Below are 25,850 nucleotides of genomic sequence, written 5' to 3'. Positions count from 1 at the left end.
AATTGTACAGAAGTGAGTCTGACCAGAGCTGAGGGGTCGAGCAGGTTGGAGACTCCGAGGACGGCGAGGCTGCCGACTCGAGTTCTGATCCGACTGCCGTTCTTCAGCTGGCTGAGAGGCAGAGCCTGACCCTCCGACAGGTGGAACTCAATGTCCCGCTGGGACAAAGTCTGCAGGGACCGGTGAGGACAGGTAAGGACAGGTGAAGACACATTCATTAAAATTAAAACATCTTTCTGTGCGACTCACCTGGTTGTTAGCCAGGCCACTGTTGTCGGGAACAAACAGCGTCGACTGGACCGTCAGGTTACTGAGACGCTTCACAAACTGTTTCCCTGATTCAGACACCTGAGAGTAGTTCAGGATTTGCTGCAAGAGGAAAAAAAGTAAAAATATGTATTTTATAACTGAGGATTAATCTGAGATGTGAGGTGGCTGATGTAGGTTTCATGTCAGCAACAAATGAGGATTTGATTTTTGTGTTATATGAACTGTAACCCAAAAGTTTCATGTCAGACTCACTGTGAGGAAGTTGGAGAAGGTCGGTGTGGATCTGAGGACCTGCAGCAGGTTTCCTGTACAGCTGAAACCGTCTCCAACATAACCCGACTTACACTCACACTTCACCTCTGAAACAAACAGACTGTGATGTCAAACTGAACTTCCTTTACTCTAAACTATCGTCCCTCCTCTTCGTCTCTCACCCTTCATCCGGTAGCAGAAGGTGTCCCAGGTCTCACTCAGATTTTTTCGGGTGCCGTAGTCAACAATGCCCACGTGTCCGAAGCCACAGTTGGGGTTGGAGTAAGTGGTGGGGTATGCCACCCGGGCCTGCTCCAACCAGCCAGCAGCACACAGGTTCAACCCGCCCTGCAGACACAAACAGGACCAGCAGACAGCAGCTTTAAATAGAAACCAGAACCAGCAGACAGCAGCTTTAAATAGAAACCAAAACCAGCAGACAGCAGCTTTAAATAGAAACCAAAACCAGCAGACAGCAGCTTTAAATAGAAACAAGAACCAGCAGACAGCAGCTTTAAATAAGAAAACAACAGAACCAGCAGACAGCAGCTTTAAATAAGAAAACAACAGAACCAGCAGACAGCAGCTTTAAATAAGAAAACAACAGAACCAGCAGACAGCAGCTTTAAATAGAAACCAGAACCAGCAGACAGCAGCGGGTTCTATTTTCTGTCTGTTTTTTTAATTTACTGTGAAATCTCAACCAGTGTCAATGTATTTTTTCTTTCTCTGTGAAGTTTCTGTCATCGGGGGTCAACTTGTCTTCAAGTTGATCAACAATTTGTCTCCATATTGATGTCATTAATGACATGAATCAATAACTAAACTTTGTTAATTTAGCATCTTAAAGGTGGGTTTTAAAATCTTCAGTTAAATCAGTGGTGAAGGAGTGAATAAGTTGTAAAGAGTTTTTGGTTTAAGTAGCAGGATGAACAAACTCTTAACGTGCAGTCTTATCAGTGTTGAGCTGCAGGAAGTGAGAGACTTTGCCTTGCTGTCATCAAAGACTGGAGTCCAGATTTTTCAAACTTTTTGGGTTAAAAGAAATATACAACATGATGTCATCAGTGTTGAATGATATCATAAAGCTCATACAGAATGAATAAAACAGGGCCAATTATCGAGCCTTGTGGGACTGCACATGACAGAGCTCAGCTCTTTTGAACTGTTTGATTGGTAGATAGTAGATAGTGGAATGAAATCAATGACTTGTCAAAAGTTCCCACATGTTCTGCAGAGACTGGAAACAGAATATGCAGCTTTCCAGTCAAGATAAATCCTGAAAAAGGATGAAACTGAAATCTCTGTGTTGTCTATAAAATTGACAGTAAAATACTATAGAACACTTTACCAACACTAGAGGAAACACATCAGACTCTTCAGATGTTTTAATATATAAGTGAGTCTGTAATGAACGTATGTTAACGGTTGTGTCTTTTGTGTTCACTGACTTGCTGAGCGTAGGACAGCTGAGTGTAGGAGGCCAGGCTTCCTCCCTCTGCAGAGCAGGACTGTTGAGCAGCAGTGTAGTTCAGTTTGTACTGACCGTTAACTGAACGGAAGTGAAACACACCGAGCGTCGCGTCTGCAAACACAACACAAAACAGATTCACAACAACGTACCGCTTCTGTGATTGGTCTAAAATGTTGATATTGATATTTTAGTTTAGTTTTAGATGCACAGTGTTTAGTGTTTGTAGCAAAACGCTAAATTACAACACCTGTGCACAAGAGGCTTAAAAAAAAAGGTTAGAATATAAAAGTTAAAGATGAGGAAAAACAAGAATACATACACAAATAAATACATAAAAATACAGGTGTGTCTATACAGGGGTATTATGATTTAACACCTCTGTTAAAACCGTTAAAATTGTGTTGTGTGTTCAGCTCAGCGGGTAGACATGTCCATATTTTTGCTGTTTTTCACTTTGCAGTGTGACAGTTACTGTTTGTCGAGGCCCGTGTGCCGATTCTACTGAAACACTGGTGTCTCCTAACAAATTCACATTTGAGGCTGTGAGATGATTCGTTGAGCTGCTTCATGACAACTGTTTGACTTTTTCACTCCACAGTAAGATGATGATGTTTTTAAGGTGTTCGTTGTGTTTTCGGGTGTAAATTAAGGGTCCTACACAATAAATCTGCAGCATCATTAATTCATGGATTATAAGATGTGAAGCGTTTTAATGGATTATCTGAGTAAAACTGAAAATAGACCAAATATCATGTTCAAGTATAAATGACAGCAGAGCTTTTGTGACATATACATGTATGTATTTACTGCTTAAAAAATATTAAAACTGCAGAAAATCCATTAAAACATTTAAATATTATAATCCATCAATTCATGTATTGACTGATGTTGCAGCAGATTTGATGTGTTGGAGACAAACAGACAACAGAGTATCATCAGTCTAATGTTAGCGTTAGCAGCTAATTAACATAAAATCTTAATTTAATAATTAAGGGCTCTGGTGTTTTTAAGGTGTTTAGTTTTGGCTTTTTGATAAAAACATCCTCCTTTAATAAACAGATAAAATAAATAGATAATTAAGGGTTTTGTCAAATGTATCAAATTACTGTTTGAACGACACTTTAACCTTTACTTGTGTTTGTTACTTGAGGATTCTTCAGGTATTTTTAAGGTTTTTGTTTTGTGAGATTAATGGAAACACAACAAACACCTTTAATGATATTTTCAGGGATTTATTGTGTCATAGCAGCCTTTTGTTTCTATATTTCATTATTTTATCCATTCATTATTTCATTAAACATACTTCATATCAACAGGTAATTCATGAGATTTAAGCTAAAATGTAAAGAATTCACTTTTATCTAAAATATGATTTGACGCTGCATCTTTAAGGACAAACAGACACGAAGGATGTTAAACTACATGCACAGGGCTGTCCGTATACTTTTGGCCACATGGTGTATTTTACCTTCAAAGTGGAGGTCTGTGCACTTGGCGTCCTGATGGCATTGTCCGTTGTCTTGGAGACAGCGGCTGATTGGCAGCTGTTTGGCCTCACAGGTGAGTCCATCTCCGATGTAGTTGTCTTTACACGAGCACTTCCTCTTCCCCTGTGAACACGTTCATCTTCAAACTCTGAGACAATAACTGATAAATAACTGATAAACCGACAGAATGTTTCCCCGTGTCTCACCGGTGCCGTCATGGTGCAGACGGCGTGTTCGTGGCAGCCGCCGTTGTCCCCGGCGACACACGGGTCGACGGGCAGACAGGTGAACCCGTCTCCAGAGTGACCTTTAGGACAGGTGCAGCTCACCACGTTGCCGGTCTGAGAACACTTCGCTACTTTAGCACAACCTCCGTTCCACAGCTGACACATGTCCACCACTGCAGGGACAGAGAGACTTCTGTTGTCCTTTAATATAAACAAAGTCACATACAGCTCCTACACAGATACACTCCTTACACCATCCATCAATCACTCCTCAAACACACACATCAAGCCGTCACGTTCAGATACAGACAGGTGACACATTAAAGGAAAAACTGGTCCAGGTCTCGATGCTGGATCCCTACAGTGAGGAGGTCTGGGGGCTCTGTTATGCTGGCATGGTTTGGGGAAGGGTCACTGCTAATCAATACAAAGTAGTTGTGAGTGATCAGCTTTATCCTGATGGGAGTGGTCTCTTCCAGGATGAATCACATGTTACGACCTTCACAGTCACCTGATCTCAACCCAGCTGACGTGTTAGACAGCGCTCTGCATCATCATCATCATCATAACACCACATGAGGAAGATCTTTATGAACGATGATGTTCAGAGACTGTAGGATCAATAACAAGGAGCTCTGAAGCTGTTCTGGTGGTCCAACACCTTACTGACACACTTAATGTTGGTGTTTCCTTTAATTTGTCACTAGTCTGTAGGTATACAGAGACCCTCCTCCCCCACAGTACAGACAGACTCGTCTAAACACCAGATCTTCTGACACCCAACAGTATCATTAACCAGACTGTAATAAGCATATTCAGCCTTGAGGCGCGCAGAGTCCCTTCAACAGTAACAGCAGCTCTACCGGCCTGCAGGCCTTCGCTTTAGCCAGTTTAGCCCAAACAGGAAGTTCATCAGCACAATTTTCATTTTGTTTTGGAGAGAATACACTGGTCCCAGAATGTACAGCCCCACAGAAAAAAGAACCCCCGTTTCCCACAGAGCACCTTCAACAGAGCAAGAACAGGTGAACCAGAATCAGAACCAGAGAAAATCCACATATGTCCTCTGTAGGTCCTGTAGGAGACCAGCAGGAGGGTTTAGGACAGTGAGTCTGTGCCATACTGCTGATGCCTCCAGATTGCTAATAATCAGCGTCCTCCTCTATATGAGACTGCTTTAGACAGAACCTCAACCCAGTTCCTCTTGACCCAGTCCTCCGAGCCCACGTACACCCCCAGCTCCTTAATCCCCTCCTGACTCCACTATAGTTCCCCCAGTAACTGTGGTGCTCCATCCGCCCCCCATAAACCACACGACGGTATCTCACTGTTTGATGTCCTTCCCCATGTCTGTAGACCGCTCGACCTTTCTCTCACCAAAACCGAGACATCGTCTGCATGAACAACAGGGAGAGCCCCCCCTCCCCTCCCACCCCTCCCACCCCACCCCCCCAGCTCTACCAACTCCCCCACAGCCAAAGTGTGTGTGTGTGTGTGTGTGTGTGTGTGTGTGTGTGTGTGTACCTTCACAGGTGAAGCCGTCTCCTACATAAAATGGCCGACACACACAGGTGTTGTTGTCCTGACAGACGGCGTTCAGAGCGCAGGATGGAGAACACACAGAGAGTCCAGCTGGAGGACAGAGACACTTCACTCACAAGCTAACAAGCTAACATGCTAACAAGCTAACATGCTAACAGGCTAACAGGCTAAAATCACTGCTACAATGCTAAGAAGCAGGGGGAAACTGTTAGCCTTTCTCATCAGTGAGCTGCAACGATTAATCGATTAATTGATTAGTTGACCAACAGACAATTAACTGGCAAGTATTTTGATAATTGATAAATTGTTTTAGTCATTTTCAGCTTCTCAAACGTGATGATTTTATTTATTTGTTTGTCAAACACGCCAGTAAACTGAATATTTTTTGGTCAATTTGTTGGTCAAACAAAACAAGACATCTGAAGACGTCAACTTTGATTCTGGGAAACTGTAACGATAACGATCTCATTATTCACGATTTTATAACATGTTGACAAAAGAATCAACTGATTAATTGAGAAACTAATCAGCAAGTTTAAATCTGCTTCTCACCTTGCTGCGTCTCACAGCGCTGTCCGGTCCAGCCCGCCTCGCAGAAACACGAACCCGTCCCTCTGCGTCCCTCGTCACATGACCCGTGTTCTGAGCAGTTACAGGCTGACGACCAGAACCAGAGTCAGAACCGGTCAGAACCAGAGTCGGAACCAGTCAGAACCAGTCAGAATCAGAGTCAGAACCAGAGTCAGAACCAGTCAGAACCAGTCAGAACCAGTCAGAACTAGTCAGAACCAGAGTCAGAACCAGTCGGAACCAGTCAGAATCAGAGTCAGAACCAGTCAGAACCAGTCAGAACCAGAGTCAGAACCAGTCAGAACCAGAGTCAGCACCAATCGGAACCAGTCAGAACCAGAGTCAGAATCAGAGTCAGAACCAGTCGGAACCAGTCAGAACCAGTCGGAACCAGTCAGAACCAGAGTCAGAACCAGTCAGAACCAGTCAGAACCAAAGTCAGAACCAGAGTCAGAACCAGTCAGAACCAGTCGGAACCAGTCAGAACCAGAGTCAGAACCAGTCGGAACCAGTCAGAACCAGTCAGAACCAGTCAGAACCAGAGTCAGAACCAGTCAGAACCAGTCAGAACCAAAGTCAGAACCAGTCAGAACCAGAGTCAGAACCAGTCAGAACCAGTCCGAACCAGTCAGACCCATGTCAGCATCATTAAACTGTGACATCACAGGAAGCTCAGACTGGCGCTCACCTTTACAGGTGGGTCCGTAGAATCCCTCCTCGCACAGCTCGCAGGCCACACCTCCAAAACCTGCGTCACAGGTACAGGTGCCGTTACCAAGGCGACCGTCGTCACATTTACCACGGTTACCGCAGGGGGAGCTGACACCGCCCGGACACGCTGGACAGGAAGGAGAGAAGAAGAAAAACGATCAACAGCTGATCAAGTTATCAGTAATCAATTACAGATCAATCCTGATCCTTTTTCCAGAAGCTCTGAGAGGAAAACGAGAATCTTCTTCGTTGTTTTGTTTCTCGTGTTTATGACTCTTAACGCTCCGATCACAAAGTACAAACAGTATATTATATTATATTATATTATATTATATTATATTATATTATATTATATTATATTATATTATATTATATTAATTATATTATATTATATAGAAGCCAAGAGATAATCCATAAAAAGTGATTTTGATGATGAAAATGATAATTTAGAGTTTTATGATGTTATTTGTTAAACACGATGACGTCACATCTGAGTACTTTTATTCTATTCTTCATCCAGAACTGTTTCCTTCTTTGTCTTCCATACAGACTTTCTGAAACACTGCGTCGTTCTCACCGAGACAGTCTCGCCCGTGGTAACCATGGCAACAGTTTGGTTGCCAGAAGTTGATGGTGCAGACGCTGCGACAGCCGGCGTTCTTCGTGATGAACACGGAGGGCAGATCGCACTTCAGAACCTCCTGAAGACGAAACACCACAGAAGAAGAATTCAGCCAGACAGGTTTGGTAACTATGGAAACATGATGATGATGATGATGATGATGATGATACCGACTTTCAGTTTGGATCCTCTCGGACAGCGAGCAGCCGAGGAGGTGCACAGTCCACAGCCCAACTACCACAGAAGAAGAAGAGAAACATTCAAACTTCAACATTTGAACTTTAAATTAGAACTTTATAACTGCAGTGTAGAGGTGAGGCTCACCTCAAGGTCAAAGGTCGTCTGCGTGTCACAGCGCCCCCCCAGGCTGGGCGGAGTCAGCAGGCAGTCGATGCCGTAGGCGACGCCCTCGTTAAAGATCAGGTGTCTCTGAGTGATCCGACACTTCCCATCATTCACAAAGATTTCTCCCTGTTCCAAACACAAACATCATTTACCAAACCACTCCTCCTCCTCCTTCTTCTTCTTCTTCTGTTTATTTATTCTGTTTCCTGCGGACTCACGATGTCGTCCATCCCTCCGCAGCTGAAGGAGAGCGGCGAGCCCTGCAGAGTTCGAGCTGAGTCCAGGTAGATCAAACCTTCAGCGTAAATCTGTTCGCGCAGAGAAAGTTTGAGCAGAAGAAGAAACATTTACAGCAAAAATTCTCTGTCAGTCACGTTTTTTCACCAGATTTGTTCACGTTTAGTCAAACAGTCTCCGTTAAAGTCATGTGACTCAGCTGTTAGCAGCTCCTGATTGCAGTGTAACCATGACATATTATCATTATTATTATTATTATTATTATTGTTATTATTATTATTATTATTATTATTATTATTATTATTATTAGTAGTAGTAGTAGTAGTAGTAGTAGTATTACTACTACTACTATGATCAGACCGGGCTGACCTTCTGGCCCGGCAGGATGTGGTACTTCAGGTACTCCAGCAGCTGAGCTCGGTTGTGTTGGTGAAACAGGAAGTCCTTCTGCTCCTGCGGCAGAGACGCCATGACGTCATCTGAGGGCAAGAAGATGGTCACCGGCTGGTATATCCCATCATGCACCAGGTCCATCACACCCGTGTCCTGAAACACACGCCATCATCAGTGTGATGTGTGATGAAGTTTTCAGAGCGGAGAACTTGTTCTCATGTTCTCACCTCCAGCAGTTTGTAGAAGCTTCTGTAAGCGTGACGTTCAGCCACGTCCGTCAGGTTCAGCTGTGTGATCAGAGGGTGAGGGTCATTAGGACACTGAACACACTACATGAACAGCTGTTATTGTGATGCATGTCGGGTCTCACAGGGACGTCTGGCTGCTTTTCTTTGTCCATGTCAGCAGGAAACAGAATCTTGTTGATCTCGTGGAAGATCCCGTTGATGCCGACGCCGTTGCTGTACGTCACAGTCGCCTGGTTGATGAAGATGCTGTCCTGAAGACATCCAGCAAACAGCCGGCTGAGCATGATGTCATCCCTTTAAACATCTTGAACTGCTTCATTTCATCTTGTTTAACATGTTATTAATGTGAAAAGAGCCTTTAAACGTGTGCGATCGGTCACCTGAGAGGACGTGGTGGTCAGGACGTGTCCCGACAGAGTGGTCAGGTTTCGAGGTTGGCTGAGGTCGGCGGGCAGCAGAGTGTGACACATGACGATGTGGCTGCGCAGGACGGCGGCGTACTGCTCTTTATATCTGTCCGACATCAGCGATCGCATCTGGAAACAGGAGAACTGTCAGCTGCACTGGTGATATATACACACTGGTTATTTATTATCTGGATTTTACCAAGCAGCAACCTGCAGCGCTCAAACATCAAGCCAAAGACCGCAGTTCCTCCAACGGCCACTCGAGGCTCCAAACGCAAGTCAATCCCCATAGACCACCGTAGACCCCTGTAGACCCCATAGACCCCCGTAGACCCCCGTAGACCCCCGTAGACCCCATAGACCCCCGTAGACCCCCACAGACCCCTGTAGACCCCCACACACCCCCACAGACCCGGTAGACCCCCACAGACCCCCGTAGACCCCCACAGACCCCAACAGACCCGGTAGACCCCCACAGACCCCCACAGACCCGGTAGACCCCCACACACCCCCACAGACCCGGTAGACCCCCACAGACCCGGTAGACCCCCACAGACCCCTGTAGACCCCCACAGACCCCCACAGGCCCCCACAGACCCCCATAGACCCCCACAGACCCCCACAGACCCCCACAGACCTCCATGTTAAATTGTCCATCTTTACAGCAGAAACAGTCTGGTACAAAACAGTTTCAGTCTCTGAAGCTAATTTCCTCGTTCGTGCCAGCTGTACGGGGGTGAATGTTTATATAACTCACCTGTTTCAAGTTTATTAAGGTTTATATTTATGGGCTCTTTCAGTGACAGGTGGGTGCCGTCACAAGCAAGTCGCTACCATGGCAACAGCATTGGTTAGGTAACATATCCATGATGTAACCCCAGATTCACAGAGTATAGACATAGCCGTCACTATTTCAGTGTGTTTTTAGTTTTTAGTGTCAGGGTCAGCTCCGCCCTCTCATCCAAATATGGTCACTTCTGGCTCCAAAAATCAAAGATGGCGACGGTCAAAATGCAAACTGAGACTTCAAAACAGGAGTCCTGACCCTAACATTTTACAGTCTTATATGTGTGCAAATAAAATAACAGATTTTTGAGCAAACGGTGGCACGAGATGAAAAGTTAAGAGGATCGAAGTTATTGAGATCGAGCGACTGTAAATCCATCCAATAGTTGTTGAGATACTTCGAGAGCTGCAACGATTAATCGATTAGTCGTCAATTTAATCGGCAAAGACTTTGAAAATTTGGAAACTTTAGAAAATTTTCTGACTTCAGCCTCTCAGATAAGTTTTCTGCTTGTCTTCATCATATATCAATCAATCAATCAATCAATCAATCAATCAATCAGACTTTATTTGTATGGCACTTTTCATTCACACCAAATCATCTATGATATCATATATAACAGTCAACTGAATATCTTTTGGTTTTGGACTGTTAGAGGCACCACTGTAGACTTGGAGAAATGATTCAACACGAAACGATTAATCGATTAATTGAGAAAATAATCCGTAGTTGCAGCTCTCGATATTTCAGGAGGAAAAGTCACTAAAGTCATCTGGACTCAAGGTGTGAACAGTTGTAGAGATGTTTGCTGTTGCTTTAAAGTTTGTTGAATCTCTCCTGAGCCAGTAAATTAGATTCATCACCTTGCCGTCTCCGTTCCGGTCGGCGGCGAACGCCTCGCTGTTGGGAGCGAAGACGGTGAACGGGCCGCGACCTTTCAGAGAGATCTCCACCATCTGAAACAGAGAGATTCACTTCAGTCAGGACGTTTTTTCATCCTGCAGGAGGCGACAGAGAGACTCGTGCGCTCACTCACCATCAGCCCGAGGTAAAAGTCTCTGAGGCGGCGCATCAGGATCTCCTGCAGAGAGGCGGCAGCTCGTTCAGATTCAGTCTAACAACATTATTAATGTGACGGAGGCGCAGCTGCTCACCTTCCCCACCGTGCCTCTGCACGTCAAACCGTCTCCCACATAGTTAGTCCTACACCTGCAGGTACGAACACCTGGACCCGTCATGTTACAGTTAGCGTTCATGTGACAGCCGCCGTTTTCCTGGAAACACGTCAACGCACACGTGACAGATTATAAATCTCCTCACAGGTTAGAAAACTCCAGACAGACGTTGTGACATCAAACACAGACTGATATCAGACACATGCTGATACTTTCCTTGCAGTACTTTTGTGTACCACAGCAGTATTTTTGCGTTACTTTGAGTGTTTTCACAGTACAGGAAGTGAAATAGATCAAAAACATTCTGAGTTGAGACAAACAAACCTTTCGACACAAGTTGATCATCGTGCAGGTTTGTCCGTTGCCCGAGTAACCGTCGCTGCAGCTGCAGGACGTCTGCAGAGTCAAAGAGAATGAACTGTACAATAAACAGCAAACGCCTCACCACCTCTCAGCCAATCAGAGTCGAGATATTCTAATGACAAATGTTCCTTTACGTCATGTTGAAGCTTCACACTGAGATTAAAATGAGGATTTACTTTGTTCGGTCCGACATGAACACATTCTGCGTTGACGTGACAACCGCCGTTTCCTTCCAGGCAGGGATTTATCTCTGTGGGAGAAACACAAAACTCCTGCAGCACTCGAACACACCGCTCTGTTTATCTGACAGATGACATCATCATGACATCATCCAAACACCCAAAATATCTTTTATTTAGTGTCAGATGTTCGATGAACCAAAAACTCAAATGGAGAAAAAAAAACCTGTTAATGATAAAACTTTTGTGAAGTACTTCAGTGTTCATGCAGTACTTTAGTATCAGTATTAATAAAAAGAATGAATAAAAGCTCCGACTGTGATGTGCTCTGATTGGTTCGTAGTTTTGTTGTTCATAGACAGACTTTGTCTGTATTTTCCTTAATAATAACAATAATAATAATAATAATAATAATAATTGTATTAAAGTATTCAAACAGCCTGCAGGTGTTTTTACAAACTCAGGAGTTCAGTCATTAAACAGTTTTATTTATTTTTTTTTACTTTAATGTATTTAACTAAAAAAAGATGATACGACAATAAAAAAGAGATAAAACTGTAAACTCACCGACACACACGAGTCCGTCGCCAGTGAAGCCGCGATTACAGACGCAGTCACGCCGGCCGGGTCGAGTCCTCTTACACACCGCGTCCAGACTGCAGCCGCCGTTATTCAACACACACGGGTCTGTCGCTGCACACACAGACACACACACACACATCATCATCTTCATCATCATCATCATCATCATCATGTGAGCTCAGGTTACACCTGTGCTGCAGGTGTCATGTGTTTGTTGTTACCTCGACAGAAAGTTCCGTTTCCTTCAAATCCAGCAGCACAAAGACACTGCAGGCCGGCCGGTCGGATCACACAGCTGCACATCAAAGAAGACACCAGGAAGTGTGAAACAAGACAGCAGGAAGTGTGAAACAAGACACCAGGAAGTGTGAAACAAGACACCAGGAAGTGTGAAACAAGACACCAGGAAGTGTGGAACAAGACAGCAGGAAGTGTGAAACAAGACACCAGGAAGTGTGAAACAAGAAAGCAAGAAGTGTGAAACAAGACAGCAGGAAGTGTGGAACAAGACAGCAGGAAGTGTGAAACAAGACACCAGGAAGTGTGAAACAAGAAAGCAAGAAGTGTGAAACAAGACACCAGGAAGTGTGGAACAAGACAGCAGGAAGTGTGAAACAAGACACCAGGAAGTGTGGAACAAGACAGCAGGAAGTGTGAAACAAGACACCAGGAAGTGTGAAACAAGACAGCAAGAAGTGTGAAACAAGACACCAGGAAGTGTGAAACAAGACAGCAGGAAGTGTGAAACAAGACTTTAGGAAGTGTGAAACAAGACAGCAGGAAGTGTGAAAAAAGACACCAGGAAGTGTGAAAAAAGACATTAGGAAGTGTGAAACAAGACACCAGGAAGTGTGAAACAAGACAGCAGGAAGTGTGAAACAAGACAGCAGGAAGTGTGAAAAAAGACATTAGGAAGTGTGGAACAAGACACCAGGAAGTGTGGAACAAGACAGCAGGAAGTGTGAAACAAGACACCAGGAAGTGTGGAACAAGACACCAGGAAGTGTGGAACAAGACACCAGGAAGTGTGAAACAAGACAGCAGGAAGTGTGAAACAAGACTTTAGGAAGTGTGAAACAAGACAGCAGGAAGTGTGAAAAAAGACACCAGGAAGTGTGAAAAAAGACATTAGGAAGTGTGAAACAAGACACCAGGAAGTGTGAAACAAGACAGCAGGAAGTGTGAAACAAGACAGCAGGAAGTGTGAAAAAAGACATTAGGAAGTGTGGAACAAGACACCAGGAAGTGTGGAACAAGACAGCAGGAAGTGTGAAACAAGACACCAGGAAGTGTGGAACAAGACACCAGGAAGTGTGGAACAAGACACCAGGAAGTGTGAAAAAAGACATTAGGAAGTGTGGAACAAGACAGCAGGAAGTGTGAAACAAGACACCAGGAAGTGTGGAACAAGACACCAGGAAGTGTGGAACAAGACAGCAGAAAGTGTGAAACAAGACACCAGGAAGTGTGAAACAAGACACCAGGAAGTGTGGAACAAGACACCAGGAAGTGTGAAAAAAGACATTAGGAAGTGTGAAACAAGACACCAGGAAGTGTGAAACAAGACAGCAGGAAGTGTGGAACAAGACACCAGGAAGTGTGAAACAAGACACCAGGAAGTGTGGAACAAGACACCAGGAAGTGTGGAACAAGACAGCAGGAAGTGTGAAACAAGACAGCAGGAAGTGTGGAACAAGACACCAGGAAGTGTGAAACAAGACAGCAGAAAGTGTGAAACAAGACACCAGGAAGTGTGAAAAAAGACATTAGGAAGTGTGAAACAAGACACCAGGAAGTGTGAAAAAAGACATTAGGAAGTGTGAAACAAGACAGCAGGAAGTGTGAAAAAAGACATTAGGAAGTGTGAAACAAGACACCAGGAAGTGTGAAACAAGACAGCAGGAAGTGTGAAACAAGACAGCAGGAAGTGTGAAAAAAGACATTAGGAAGTGTGGAACAAGACACCAGGAAGTGTGGAACAAGACAGCAGGAAGTGTGAAACAAGACACCAGGAAGTGTGGAACAAGACACCAGGAAGTGTGGAACAAGACACCAGGAAGTGTGAAAAAAGACATTAGGAAGTGTGGAACAAGACAGCAGGAAGTGTGAAACAAGACACCAGGAAGTGTGGAACAAGACACCAGGAAGTGTGGAACAAGACAGCAGAAAGTGTGAAACAAGACACCAGGAAGTGTGAAACAAGACACCAGGAAGTGTGGAACAAGACACCAGGAAGTGTGAAAAAAGACATTAGGAAGTGTGAAACAAGACACCAGGAAGTGTGAAACAAGACAGCAGGAAGTGTGGAACAAGACACCAGGAAGTGTGGAACAAGACACCAGGAAGTGTGGAACAAGACAGCAGGAAGTGTGAAACAAGACAGCAGGAAGTGTGGAACAAGACACCAGGAAGTGTGAAACAAGACAGCAGAAAGTGTGAAACAAGACACCAGGAAGTGTGAAAAAAGACATTAGGAAGTGTGAAACAAGACACCAGGAAGTGTGAAAAAAGACATTAGGAAGTATGAAACAAGACACCAGGAAGTGTGAAACAAGACACCAGGAAGTGTGAAACAAGACAGCAGAAAGTGTGAAACAAGACACCAGGAAGTGTGAAAAAAGACATTAGGAAGTGTGAAACAAGACACCAGGAAGTGTGAAAAAAGACATTAGGAAGTGTGAAACAAGACAGCAGGAAGTGTGAAAAAAGACATTAGGAAGTGTGAAACAAGACACCAGGAAGTGTGAAACAAGACAGCAGGAAGTGTGAAACAAGACAGCAGGAAGTGTGAAAAAAGACATTAGGAAGTGTGGAACAAGACACCAGGAAGTGTGGAACAAGACAGCAGGAAGTGTGAAACAAGACACCAGGAAGTGTGGAACAAGACACCAGGAAGTGTGGAACAAGACACCAGGAAGTGTGAAAAAAGACATTAGGAAGTGTGGAACAAGACAGCAGGAAGTGTGAAACAAGACACCAGGAAGTGTGGAACAAGACACCAGGAAGTGTGGAACAAGACAGCAGAAAGTGTGAAACAAGACACCAGGAAGTGTGAAACAAGACACCAGGAAGTGTGGAACAAGACACCAGGAAGTGTGAAAAAAGACATTAGGAAGTGTGAAACAAGACACCAGGAAGTGTGAAACAAGACAGCAGGAAGTGTGGAACAAGACACCAGGAAGTGTGAAACAAGACACCAGGAAGTGTGGAACAAGACACCAGGAAGTGTGGAACAAGACAGCAGGAAGTGTGAAACAAGACAGCAGGAAGTGTGGAACAAGACACCAGGAAGTGTGAAACAAGACAGCAGAAAGTGTGAAACAAGACACCAGGAAGTGTGAAAAAAGACATTAGGAAGTGTGAAACAAGACACCAGGAAGTGTGAAAAAAGACATTAGGAAGTATGAAACAAGACACCAGGAAGTGTGAAACAAGACAGCAGGAAGTGTGAAAAAAGACATTAGGAAGTGTGAAACAAGACACCAGGAAGTGTGAAACAAGACAGCAGGAAGTGTGAAACAAGACACCAGGAAGTGTGAAACAAGACACCAGGAAGTGTGGAACAAGACACCAGGAAGTGTGAAATAAGACAGCAGGAAGTGTGAAACAAGACACCAGGAAGTGTGAAACAAGACACCAGGAAGTGTGAAACAAGACGCCAGGAAGTGTGGAACAAGACGCCAGGAAGTGTGAAAAAAGACATTAGGAAGTATGAAACAAGACACCAGGAAGTGTGGAACAAGACACCAGGAAGTGTGAAAAAAGACATTAGGAAGTGTGAAACAAGACACCAGGAAGTGTGAAACAAGACAGCAGGAAGTGTGGAACAAGACACCAGGAAGTGTGAAACAAGACACCAGGAAGTGTGGAACAAGACACCAGGAAGTGTGGAACAAGACAGCAGGAAGTGTGAAACAAGACAGCAGGAAGTGTGGAACAAGACACCAGGAAGTGTGAAACAAGACAGCAGAAAGTGTGAAACAAGACACCAGGAAGTGTGAAAAAAGACATTAGGAAGTGTGAAACAAGACACCAGGAAGTGTGAAAAAAGACATTAGGAAGTATGAAACAAGACACCAGGAAGTGTGAAACAAGACAGCAGGAAGTGTGAAAAAAGACATTAGGAAGTGTGAAACAAGACACCAGGAAGTGTGAAACAAGACAGCAGGAAGTGTGAAACAAGACACCAGGAAGTGTGAAACAAGACACCAGGAAGTGTGGAACAAGACACCAGGAAGTGTGAAATAAGACAGCAGGAAGTGTGAAACAAGACACCAGGAAGTGTGAAACAAGACACCAGGAAGTGTGAAACAAGACGCCAGGAAGTGTGGAACAAGACGCCAGGAAGTGTGAAAAAAGACATTAGGAAGTATGAAACAAGACACCAGGAAGTGTGAAACAAGACAGCAGGAAGTGTGAAAAAAGACATTAGGAAGTGTGAAACAAGACACCAGGAAGTGTGAAACAAGACAGCAGGAAGTGTGAAACAAGACACCAGGAAGTGTGAAACAAGACACCAGGAAGTGTGGAACAAGACACCAGGAAGTGTGAAATAAGACAGCAGGAAGTGTGAAACAAGACACCAGGAAGTGTGAAACAAGACACCAGGAAGTGTGAAACAAGACAGCAGGAAGTGTGGAACAAGACGCCAGGAAGTGTGCAACAAGACACCAGGAAGTGTGAAACAAGACACCAGGAAGTGTGGAACAAGACACCAGGAAGTGTGGAACAAGACACCAGGAAGTGTGAAACAAGACATCAGGAAGTGTGAAACATGACACCAGGAAGTGTGAAACAAGACACCAGGAAGTGTGAAACAAGACATCAGGAAGTGTGAAACATGACACCAGGAAGTGTGAAACATGACACCAGGAAGTGTGGAACAAGACACCAGGATGTGTGGAACAAGACAACAGGAAGTGTGAAACAAGACAGCAGGAAGTGTGAAACGAGCCTCAGCAGTGAAACACAAGGTTCAGTATAATAACAGGAGATATTATCCTCCTGCAGAGCAGAACATGGAAATAAAGCATGTTGAGCTGACAGAGCAGGACTTTAAATAAACACAATGAGGAAGAATCTGTTCACTCTGAGCAGCTGAACCACGATGACAGTCTGCTGTCACAGCTGGAAACTCTTTGTCATATATGTGGGAATGTTTGTATTTGGTATTTTATTCAGTTCTTTGTTCTTGTTATGTCTGTCATTGTAATATGTGTTATATCAATAAACATTATCATTATTAATAAAACAAAACACATTTTAAGTCTTTGTGTTGCAGCAGTGAGAAACTGAAAACTGAAAGTTATTTTTTTTCTCTGATTAGATGATTTATGACAGAAAGATAAGATGGAGAACAGTTTGGTTTTGGTTTCAGCAGTGAGACGTTTGTATTAAACGTGTGTGAAGTTTGACTCACTTTGCGCTGGTGTGACACATCACTGAACCGCACAGTTCATCCGCTCTGGACTCAATCTCTGCAGCACAAAACACCAACAGCAAAATATCATCACATGTTTGGAAGAAAGGTAAATACTCTGATGTTATAGATGTTATATTATTATCAGAACTTTTTTTTTAATGAAAAGTCAATATTTTAAGAATAAAGTCATAAAGTTGTTGTTACTTGAGAAACACAAAAATCAGCAACACAGCTGAATATGCAGGTTTCATCCATAAACACCTGATCACGAAAGGATTATTTAAGATATTTTTAACTTCATTCTTAAAGTATGTGACTAGATTTGAAGTTTTCTTTAAACATTAAGTTGTTTTTGTAATATTATTATTTCTTCAGCGTGTCTCAGAAATGTTTGACTTTTTTCTCAAACCATGTTTTTGTTGGAATATTATGATTCTTCTCTTGTAAAATTACAACTTTATTGTCAGAACATCACACATTCTGACATTATTCATTTATTATTAAATTCCTGCACCTCCTCACTGTAATATTATGACTTTTTAACGAAATATCACAACTTAATAAATCAGAATATTATGATTTATTCACTTGTTTGTCATCATGACTTTTTTTTGTTAACTTGTGACTTTATTCTCAGACTTTTTGTGCTGGCTTCCTGCCCCGACACTGTTTTCATACTTTCGTCACACAGGACGCCTCGCCATCCGACGTCACACTCGCACGTCCCGTCGCCATTTGGCCCGTCATTACAGCGGCCATTTTTACAGCCACAGTCTGCAGAGCAAACACAGCAGCAGATGAACAGACTTTGGCATTTACTTTGTATTTATTGACACACATGCTGATGTATATGAATGATCTGGTTGAGTTATATGGACCCTGATCACAGTGGACTCCGTATTTCCCGCTCTGGCAGGTTTCGCAGGCCGTCCCATCGAAACCTTTGTAGCACTGACAGACTCCCGTCCCGTTCGTTCCGTCTAAACACACTCCGTTACCGAAGCAGGGGTGACCCTTCGGCCCGGGACACGGCTCACAGTGCTCCCCGAAAAACCCGGCGCAACACCTGCGAACCTGCAAACGCAGAAGACTAAAACCTTAAAGTTCAGTCAGAGAACATCCTGACTTTATCTGTTTTATCTTTGAGCTGAGACGTACGATGTTGGTCTGCAGGCATGGCGCTCTACAGCCGATGGTCAGCAGTCGCTCGTCATCAAACACCCGACTGAGCATACATTTCCTCCTCTTCACTGATTTCTGCACAAAAAAGAAGCAGTCAGAGTTCAGCTGTAACAACCTGCTTTCATCTGACATGTTTTATATTAATGATTTTTAAATGATTTACAGCAGAAGCTTCCTGCTTTAGTAAAGGTTTTTTTTTTTCAAGAAACATCCAAGTAGTTCATCAATAAGTTAAGAAATAGGCAAAAAGCATAAAAACAAAGAAGTAACAATGTTTTATCTCAGAATGTCTGAAATTAATTAAATAAACACAAAGCTGTTTATTTATTTGCATTATTCAGTTTTTTCCTCTTGCAGTCTGATACTTGAAAGAGATCCTCTTTAATCTCCTTTAACCTTCAGGACGGATGTTTTCATTTTGGTGAAATATAAAATCAATTCATCTGCAAAGAAACTGAGTTTACACTTTTCTATTGAGTGTATTTGTGTGTCTCACTTCTTCCTCTTTCCGTCCAGTTTTTTTAGGTTTGAGTTCTGCTATTTATTTATAGTTCAATGTCTAAGTTTAGAAGCTGTACTGTATGATCATTTTAAAATATGTAGGATTTTTGTTTAGAGATAAATGTCAGAAATCTTACGTCTAGAATCGTGTCATTCGGGCAGATTTTGCTTTGTGGGAACAAACAATCCAAACACGGTCCCTTTAGAGAAAAAAGAGAAAGTCATTAATAAATATTCATCATCATCCTCCACTTTGGGGACACAAATCTGCAATAAATATTCTAAACACAAGGTCTACTTACTTAACTATTCCCGGAGCTTTCAACTGCATGCCACTGAATGCTGCAGTGAAAAGCTTTGGGAATAGTGAAGTGAGTTTCTCGTGAAGTGACTCGTGTTTAGAGTATTTACCACAGATATCAACAGTTCCTGGTGGGTTTACCATGACTTTCTGATATTTGGCCTCATCACAGCGATTCCTGTTGATCTGCAGGACAGCTGACAGACCGTGAATCACTCCTTTACCGCTCAGGATGTTGGAGATGTTTATTTGAGCATCATTGACAAACAACTGCAGGAGAGACAAACAGTCATTGTGTTCAATAGAAGAATATTTAATATAAAAAAAATGTGGTGATTTTATAAGATTGAGAATATTCTCATCACATGACCATCTATGTTTTGGAGTCAGACCTTCCCGTCTCGGGGGTAGATGCCCAGCTGGAAGGAGAATCCGAGCAGCGTCTGTTTGTATCCGCCAGGCTGCAGGTCGGTCTTCAGCAGACGCTCCGACGCCACCAGGTGGTAACGAGTCGTTTCCACATCCTGATAACAGCAAGGAAAGAAAAGCAAAAAGACGCTTTTCACTGAAAAGAAGCTTCAGTCAAAGCTTTCAGTAACAGCTTATTCTTACAAATTTTATTTAGTTTAGTTTATTTTTTAAATATGTTTCATAATCAATAATCATTCACTTTTTGTTATATGGGGACAAATGCCAGGAGACAATTCTCTGTTTAGATCTTACAGTTTTTTACAGAGTAAATGGTTTGTGACTTGATTATTTTATCTCAGACTCCAGTGTTTTTATTTCATGTGTTTTTATTGTGATGTTTGGTTTTTATGCAGCAAGACAATTTTCCCCACAGCAGACAAGAAAAAGTTACTTCAAACCTAAAAGAAATGTCTGAGAAAAATATATACACAAATTTAAAAATGGAGAAAAATGAAAGATCAAATTAAACATATGTAACAAATAACTTTACATTAATGTGTATTTCTTATTGTTGCGTTTTGATCCATCTTGTTGTATTTGTTAGTTTAGTGTCTTCAGGTGTGTTGTATCTGCAGCTTCTTAACCTCTGCTGTCACATCTGTTTTATTCCTCTTATCTGCATTTATGCTGCATTTATGTGTGCAAATAAAAAATCTAAATATAATCTAAAATGTACTTTTAGGAAGAGACAATGTGAACTTTTTTTCAAAAAGGATGAAATGGAGATTGCTCTTCATTAATTTGCAGTGATAATATATTTTAGATATTTTAGAGCAATCATTTTGTGTTTCATTTCTTTATACTCTTTATATTTTTTACTCAAATATAAAAACAAGTTATCTGCCAATGATCTGACTTTATGCTTTTATTTGCCCATGTTTATATGTTGTTTTCTGTCTGTCCCATTGTTTGAGCCAAAGGTTTAATTACTAACAGAAATACAGAAAATGTTAAAATTACTAACAGAAATAATGACACAATGAAGAAAAGCTTTGCTAGAAACACCTGATGAAACTTTATAAGTTCCATATAAAGAAACCTGCACAGCAGGTGACATAAAGACTGTCTGTATAAAAATTCAAACATTTGTACAACTTTAATTAAAATTTCATTCAAACTGTAGCAGATGTTTTCTCTGTATGTTTCCCCATCAACACCAGGTTTAACTTTTCTTCTCAACGTGCTGTAATAGTCTACGAGTATTTTAGTTGGTCTGAAGTGACACTGCTCTAAAAATGGAAATATGACATAAAATACAGAAACTAACAGAATATTTTTTAACTTTCAGACCTTCTGTCCAGTTTACAATAAATTAAACTGCTGCGATTTTACTGTACCAGAGCAGTCACAGCCATTTTCTTCAGGTAATCATTGATGGCGGCGTCTGTCGGAGCGAAGACAGTGAACTCGTCGGCCTGTTCGAGCTCGTCCGTCAGGTTGTATTCCTGAACAAAAAACAAACTGAGCAAACATCTGAAACATTTAAGCAGAGTTTAAGCTGAGAACAGATAACTGCTGTTTGTTCGTACAATGAGATACGATCTGAAGAGAGAGAAGTCGGGTCTCAGAGCGAGCGTCGCCAGCAGACCTTCACTCAGCTTCCTGTCAGGAACCAAAACCTGAAGGACGACAACAGTCAGACACACAAAGACAGAAACCACATATAAAACATGTATGTATCACAGACAACGTTAATTTAACAACATGTATGTCAACAACAATAATAAACAAGCACACTGTGGTTGTACAGTAACAATAAAACCATCATTACATCATCCAGAACAAAAATAATAAATAACTGACATTACCTTATCCCCACTGGTACCTTATCCCCACTGGTACCTTATCCCCACTGGTACCTTATCCCCACTGGTTCCTTATCACCACTGGTACCTTATCCCCACTGGTTCCTTATCCCCACTGGTACCTTATCCCCACTTGTACCCTAACGTCATTGGTACCTTATCCCCACTGGTTCCTTATCCCCACTGGTTCCTTATCGCCACTGGTTCCTTATCCCCACTGGTACCTTATCCCCACTGGTACCTTATCCCCACTGGTTCCTTATCCCCACTGGTTCCTTATCCCCACTGGTTCCTTATCGCCACTGGTACCTTATCCCCACTGGTACCTTATCCCCACTGGTACCTTATCACCACTGGTACCTTATCACCACTTGTACCCTAACGTCACTGGTACCTTATCCCCACTGGTACCTTATCCCCACTGGTTCCTTATCACCACTGGTACCTTATCACCACTTGTACCCTAACGTCACTGGTACCTTATCCCCACTGGTACCTTATCCCCACTGGTTCCTTATCACCACTGGTACCTTATCACCACTTGTACCCTAACGTCACTGGTACCTTATCCCCACTGGTTCCTTATCACCACTGGTACCTTATCACCACTGGTACCTTATCACCACTTGTACCCTAACGTCACTGGTTCCTTATCACCACTGGTACCTTATCACCACTGGTTCCTTATCACCACTGGTTCCTTATCACCACTCGTACCTTATCACCACTCATACCTGATCACCACTGGTACCTGATCACCACTGGTACCTGATCACCACTGGTACCTTACCACCACTCGTACCTTAACATCACTGGTTCCTTATCACCACTGGTACCTTATCACCACTTGTACCCTAACGTCACTGGTCCCTTATCACCGCTGGTACCTTATCTTACTGGTTCCTTATCACCACTGGTACCTTATCACCACTGGCTCCTTATCACCACTCGTACCTTATCACCACTGGTTCCTTATCACCACTGGTTCCTTATCACCACTGGTTCCTCATCACCACTCGTACCTTATCACCACTCGTACCTGATCACCACTGGTACCTGATCACCACTGGTACCTTACCACCACTCGTACCTTAACATCACTGGTTCCTTATCACCACTGGTACCTTATCACCACTGGTACCTTATCACCACTCGTACCTTATCACTACTGGTACCTTATCACCACTCGTACCTTATCACTACTGGTACCTTATCACCACGGGTACCTTATCGCCACTCGTACCTTATCAATGACATGAATGAATCCGTTGGTCGCGGCGATGTTGGATGTGGTGATGGTGGCTCCTCCTACAGCTGTGATCTGACAGAACAAACACAAACTCAGCATCATCATAGACAAAAAATAAAAACACAAACTCAAACCGTCCCAACAACACTTTAAAAATTCTTCTGTTAAATAAAGAAGTGTGTGTCATGAAAGTTTTCTGATAGAAATCACAACACTTTTTCTGATACATTCCTTTAAAAAACAGAATCATTGTCATTGAATCCGACATTTGAGCTTTCAGTGAAACGACAGGTTTTGATTCTCAGAGCCACAGACACATTTTGGCTGATAATAAAAAAGACTCAAACGTGACTGAGTCAACATGTTGAAACTCAACAATCAGGTCCACCTGCTCAGACATGTACAAGACCAATCAGAGAACATTACACGATCACATGACTCAACACCTGTTGAACAAGGAGTCTAGAGTTTAGAGAGAAAATGATTCTGGTTCAATGCTCAACACAGTTGAGTTCATGTCTGTGTTCTTTTCAAGATGAGTAACTTGTTTTGCAGAGAGATATTTATATTTTGGATCAAATCCAACTTGGAAAATCAGTTTTATATGCGTATATTGTTTAAATATAGGAACCAATCAGTGATCAACGTCAGATCAGCCAATTCTAATCTGATCAAGACATTAAGCTCAATCGAGACATTCATGCTCCTGTCCAGCAGCAGTAAACTCACCTCATTGGTTGTTGAAACAGGAAGCGCTGTCTTGAGAAGGGAAGTCACAGAGGACATGTTGCTGAGGCTGGATAACGGATAGGTTCCCTGGATCATGTGATTTCTATCAGGTGGAAACATGAAGGCTGTTAAATGTGTTAAAAGATGCTGCAGATATTCATAACATTTTACTAAATAAGATGCAAGTTAAAGGGTCATTCTGCTGATTTTCTATATTTGTCTTCATGTTTGGATCCAAACCAACAATGAACTGATCTACTAACAAGTATTGTGTGTGTATCAAAGCTGATATATCTGATTAAAAACACGTCAGTGAGTCTCACCGCTGCACTGGGTCACATGTTCCTTCATCATGAAGAGTTTGGTCACATTAGTTTGTTTAGAAACGGCTCCAAAGACTAATAACAGCATCATGTTTTCAGTCTCTGGAGAGTAGTTCTGTGTAAGACAGACGCCACTGAGCATGTGCAGGAACGCTGTTCTGTTTACAGCTTCACCAGCTTGTGCTATAGATCACAACCTCTGACTCTGACTACATTATACATTTTTCAAAGAACTTCAGTACAAAGAATGATCCTTTAAGACATCCAGCAGTTCTTCTTCTGACTGTGAGAAACAACAATAAATATCATTAAACTCTAATCTGAGTTGTAACCTGATGAGACTCGGCAGGTTTCCCTTCATGGTCCAGAAGTTTTTGTCCTCTGAAGACATTTTATCGACGGCAGCTGAAGACGGAACCAGCAGCGTGACGTTCTGCTCCGACAGAGAGCGAGACAGACCAGACTCCTGAAACACAGACAGAAATATCCTCTCTGAGACTGCTGGAGTCCTGCACGTTGTTGTTTACTTGTGTTTCCATATATACATAAACTTGTGATATATGTGATCATTTAGTCACAGATACATGTATGTATTTGTATTGTATGTTGTCACTGGGTTGCAGAAACATATGAATGCAAATTTGTGATCCATGTTGTTGTTCAGTAGCAGTTTCATTATCTAGCAGGTCTTTATTGTGTATGTTACACAGAGACTCTAACGCTGTTTTACTCACAGTCGTCCATGTGAAGAACTCTGAGGCTTCTGGGAGCGCCATCAGCTCCTAAAGTCATCAGAAAATAAACTGTAGTCTGGCAGTGAAGACACAACAACAGTGTTCAACACCGTGTGAAGGCGTCATTGCTCACCTGATCAACAGTCCCGTAACATATCTGTCCGTTTCCAACATATCCGTCATCACAGACACACGTCCACTGAGAGGACAGCAGCCGACAGCTGGCCTGCAGAGACATTCATCAATACTTCATCCAAACATTTCCCTCCTCACACGCCTACATCATCAGGATGAACCAGACGAGTTTAATCATCCTCACCAGGTAATGACAGCCTCCGCTCTCAGTTACGCACTGATTCACTGCTTCACAGGTTCGCCCGTTTCCTTTGTAGCCGGCTTTACATGTGCAGTCACTCTGAGGGTTAAACAAACCACAGAAGAAGAAGAAAGTGGCTTTACATGTGCAGTCACTCTGAGGGTTAAACAAACCACAGAAGAAGAAGACAGTGGCTTTACATGTGCAGTCACTCTGAGGGTTAAACAAACCACAGAAGAAGAAGAAAGTGGCTTTACATGTGCAGTCACTGTAAGGGTTAAACAAACCACAGAAGAAGAAGAAATCAATTATCTGAGAAAATAATCGACAGATTAATTGATAATGAAAATAATTGTTTACTGTGAAAATGATCTCATTGTTAAATGTCCAAAACGCCATAAAAAGACTCTTCATAACTTTGAATATTGTCTCATATTCATCATGTTTAGATGTTTTCTTCAGCGTCAACAGTAATCCAGTGATTGCTGTCTGTTTCCATGGTTACAGTGCAAACACAAGCTGCTAACAGCTAATAAAACATCATTTCACACAGTTCAGTCCTAGTGGTAAATGGACTGCACTCATATAGAACCCTTCTAGTCTTTATAATACAATCAAAGTGCTAATGAGTTATTTATTATAGCTGCTGTATGCATCCCCCAAAGCATTATGGGAACTGCAGTTCATTTATTTAGTCTTTTTTGGATCTCCATTGGCTTCCACAAAGTGTTCACTAGTCAGAATGTGATTTTCTCAAATTAAATTAAGAAAAAGAAAAACAACAGTGAAAAATCCATGAATATATGACGACATGGTTCTAATATCCGTCTCCTCATACTCAGATATTTACTGTTTGATGAAAACATGTCGACAAACAGCTCGTTGAAATAAAAACACACAGTCTGATGGTATTTCTGAGTAGATCCACTTATCCTGAAAATAACAA

At 42.5% G+C, this 25,850-nt stretch overlaps 1 protein-coding gene across 1 annotated transcript in view; it reads right to left on the bottom strand.

Moving 5' to 3' along the window:
- The window catches only part of stab2 (stabilin 2), a 48,605-nt gene that overhangs the window by 3,767 nt on the left and 18,988 nt on the right, over window positions 1-25,850 (bottom strand). Inside the window, exons 26-65 of the mRNA XM_042403541.1 lie at window positions 24,908-25,003; window positions 24,722-24,814; window positions 24,589-24,636; window positions 24,187-24,320; window positions 23,532-23,634; window positions 22,797-22,874; window positions 21,278-21,367; window positions 21,086-21,193; window positions 19,670-19,801; window positions 19,419-19,547; window positions 19,114-19,176; window positions 18,452-18,550; window positions 18,172-18,367; window positions 17,972-18,067; window positions 17,291-17,348; window positions 12,093-12,166; window positions 11,857-11,982; window positions 11,287-11,360; window positions 11,072-11,143; window positions 10,727-10,846; window positions 10,609-10,653; window positions 10,436-10,528; window positions 8,759-8,914; window positions 8,501-8,629; window positions 8,358-8,417; window positions 8,107-8,283; window positions 7,719-7,808; window positions 7,480-7,626; window positions 7,330-7,389; window positions 7,111-7,234; window positions 6,511-6,660; window positions 5,805-5,909; window positions 5,235-5,342; window positions 3,690-3,883; window positions 3,465-3,606; window positions 1,974-2,107; window positions 705-870; window positions 523-629; window positions 250-369; window positions 24-170 (exon numbers count right to left, since the gene is read on the bottom strand). Of these exons, the coding sequence (XP_042259475.1) occupies window positions 24-170; window positions 250-369; window positions 523-629; window positions 705-870; window positions 1,974-2,107; window positions 3,465-3,606; window positions 3,690-3,883; window positions 5,235-5,342; window positions 5,805-5,909; window positions 6,511-6,660; window positions 7,111-7,234; window positions 7,330-7,389; window positions 7,480-7,626; window positions 7,719-7,808; window positions 8,107-8,283; window positions 8,358-8,417; window positions 8,501-8,629; window positions 8,759-8,914; window positions 10,436-10,528; window positions 10,609-10,653; window positions 10,727-10,846; window positions 11,072-11,143; window positions 11,287-11,360; window positions 11,857-11,982; window positions 12,093-12,166; window positions 17,291-17,348; window positions 17,972-18,067; window positions 18,172-18,367; window positions 18,452-18,550; window positions 19,114-19,176; window positions 19,419-19,547; window positions 19,670-19,801; window positions 21,086-21,193; window positions 21,278-21,367; window positions 22,797-22,874; window positions 23,532-23,634; window positions 24,187-24,320; window positions 24,589-24,636; window positions 24,722-24,814; window positions 24,908-25,003 (4,443 nt within the window). The remainder of the gene's footprint in view (window positions 1-23; window positions 171-249; window positions 370-522; window positions 630-704; window positions 871-1,973; window positions 2,108-3,464; window positions 3,607-3,689; window positions 3,884-5,234; window positions 5,343-5,804; window positions 5,910-6,510; window positions 6,661-7,110; window positions 7,235-7,329; window positions 7,390-7,479; window positions 7,627-7,718; window positions 7,809-8,106; window positions 8,284-8,357; window positions 8,418-8,500; window positions 8,630-8,758; window positions 8,915-10,435; window positions 10,529-10,608; window positions 10,654-10,726; window positions 10,847-11,071; window positions 11,144-11,286; window positions 11,361-11,856; window positions 11,983-12,092; window positions 12,167-17,290; window positions 17,349-17,971; window positions 18,068-18,171; window positions 18,368-18,451; window positions 18,551-19,113; window positions 19,177-19,418; window positions 19,548-19,669; window positions 19,802-21,085; window positions 21,194-21,277; window positions 21,368-22,796; window positions 22,875-23,531; window positions 23,635-24,186; window positions 24,321-24,588; window positions 24,637-24,721; window positions 24,815-24,907; window positions 25,004-25,850) is intronic.

Source organism: Thunnus maccoyii, chromosome 23, assembly GCF_910596095.1.
Source record: "Thunnus maccoyii chromosome 23, fThuMac1.1, whole genome shotgun sequence".
Classification (NCBI taxonomy): domain Eukaryota; kingdom Metazoa; phylum Chordata; class Actinopteri; order Scombriformes; family Scombridae; genus Thunnus; species Thunnus maccoyii.
This window is presented reverse-complemented; position numbering and strand designations above follow the sequence as displayed.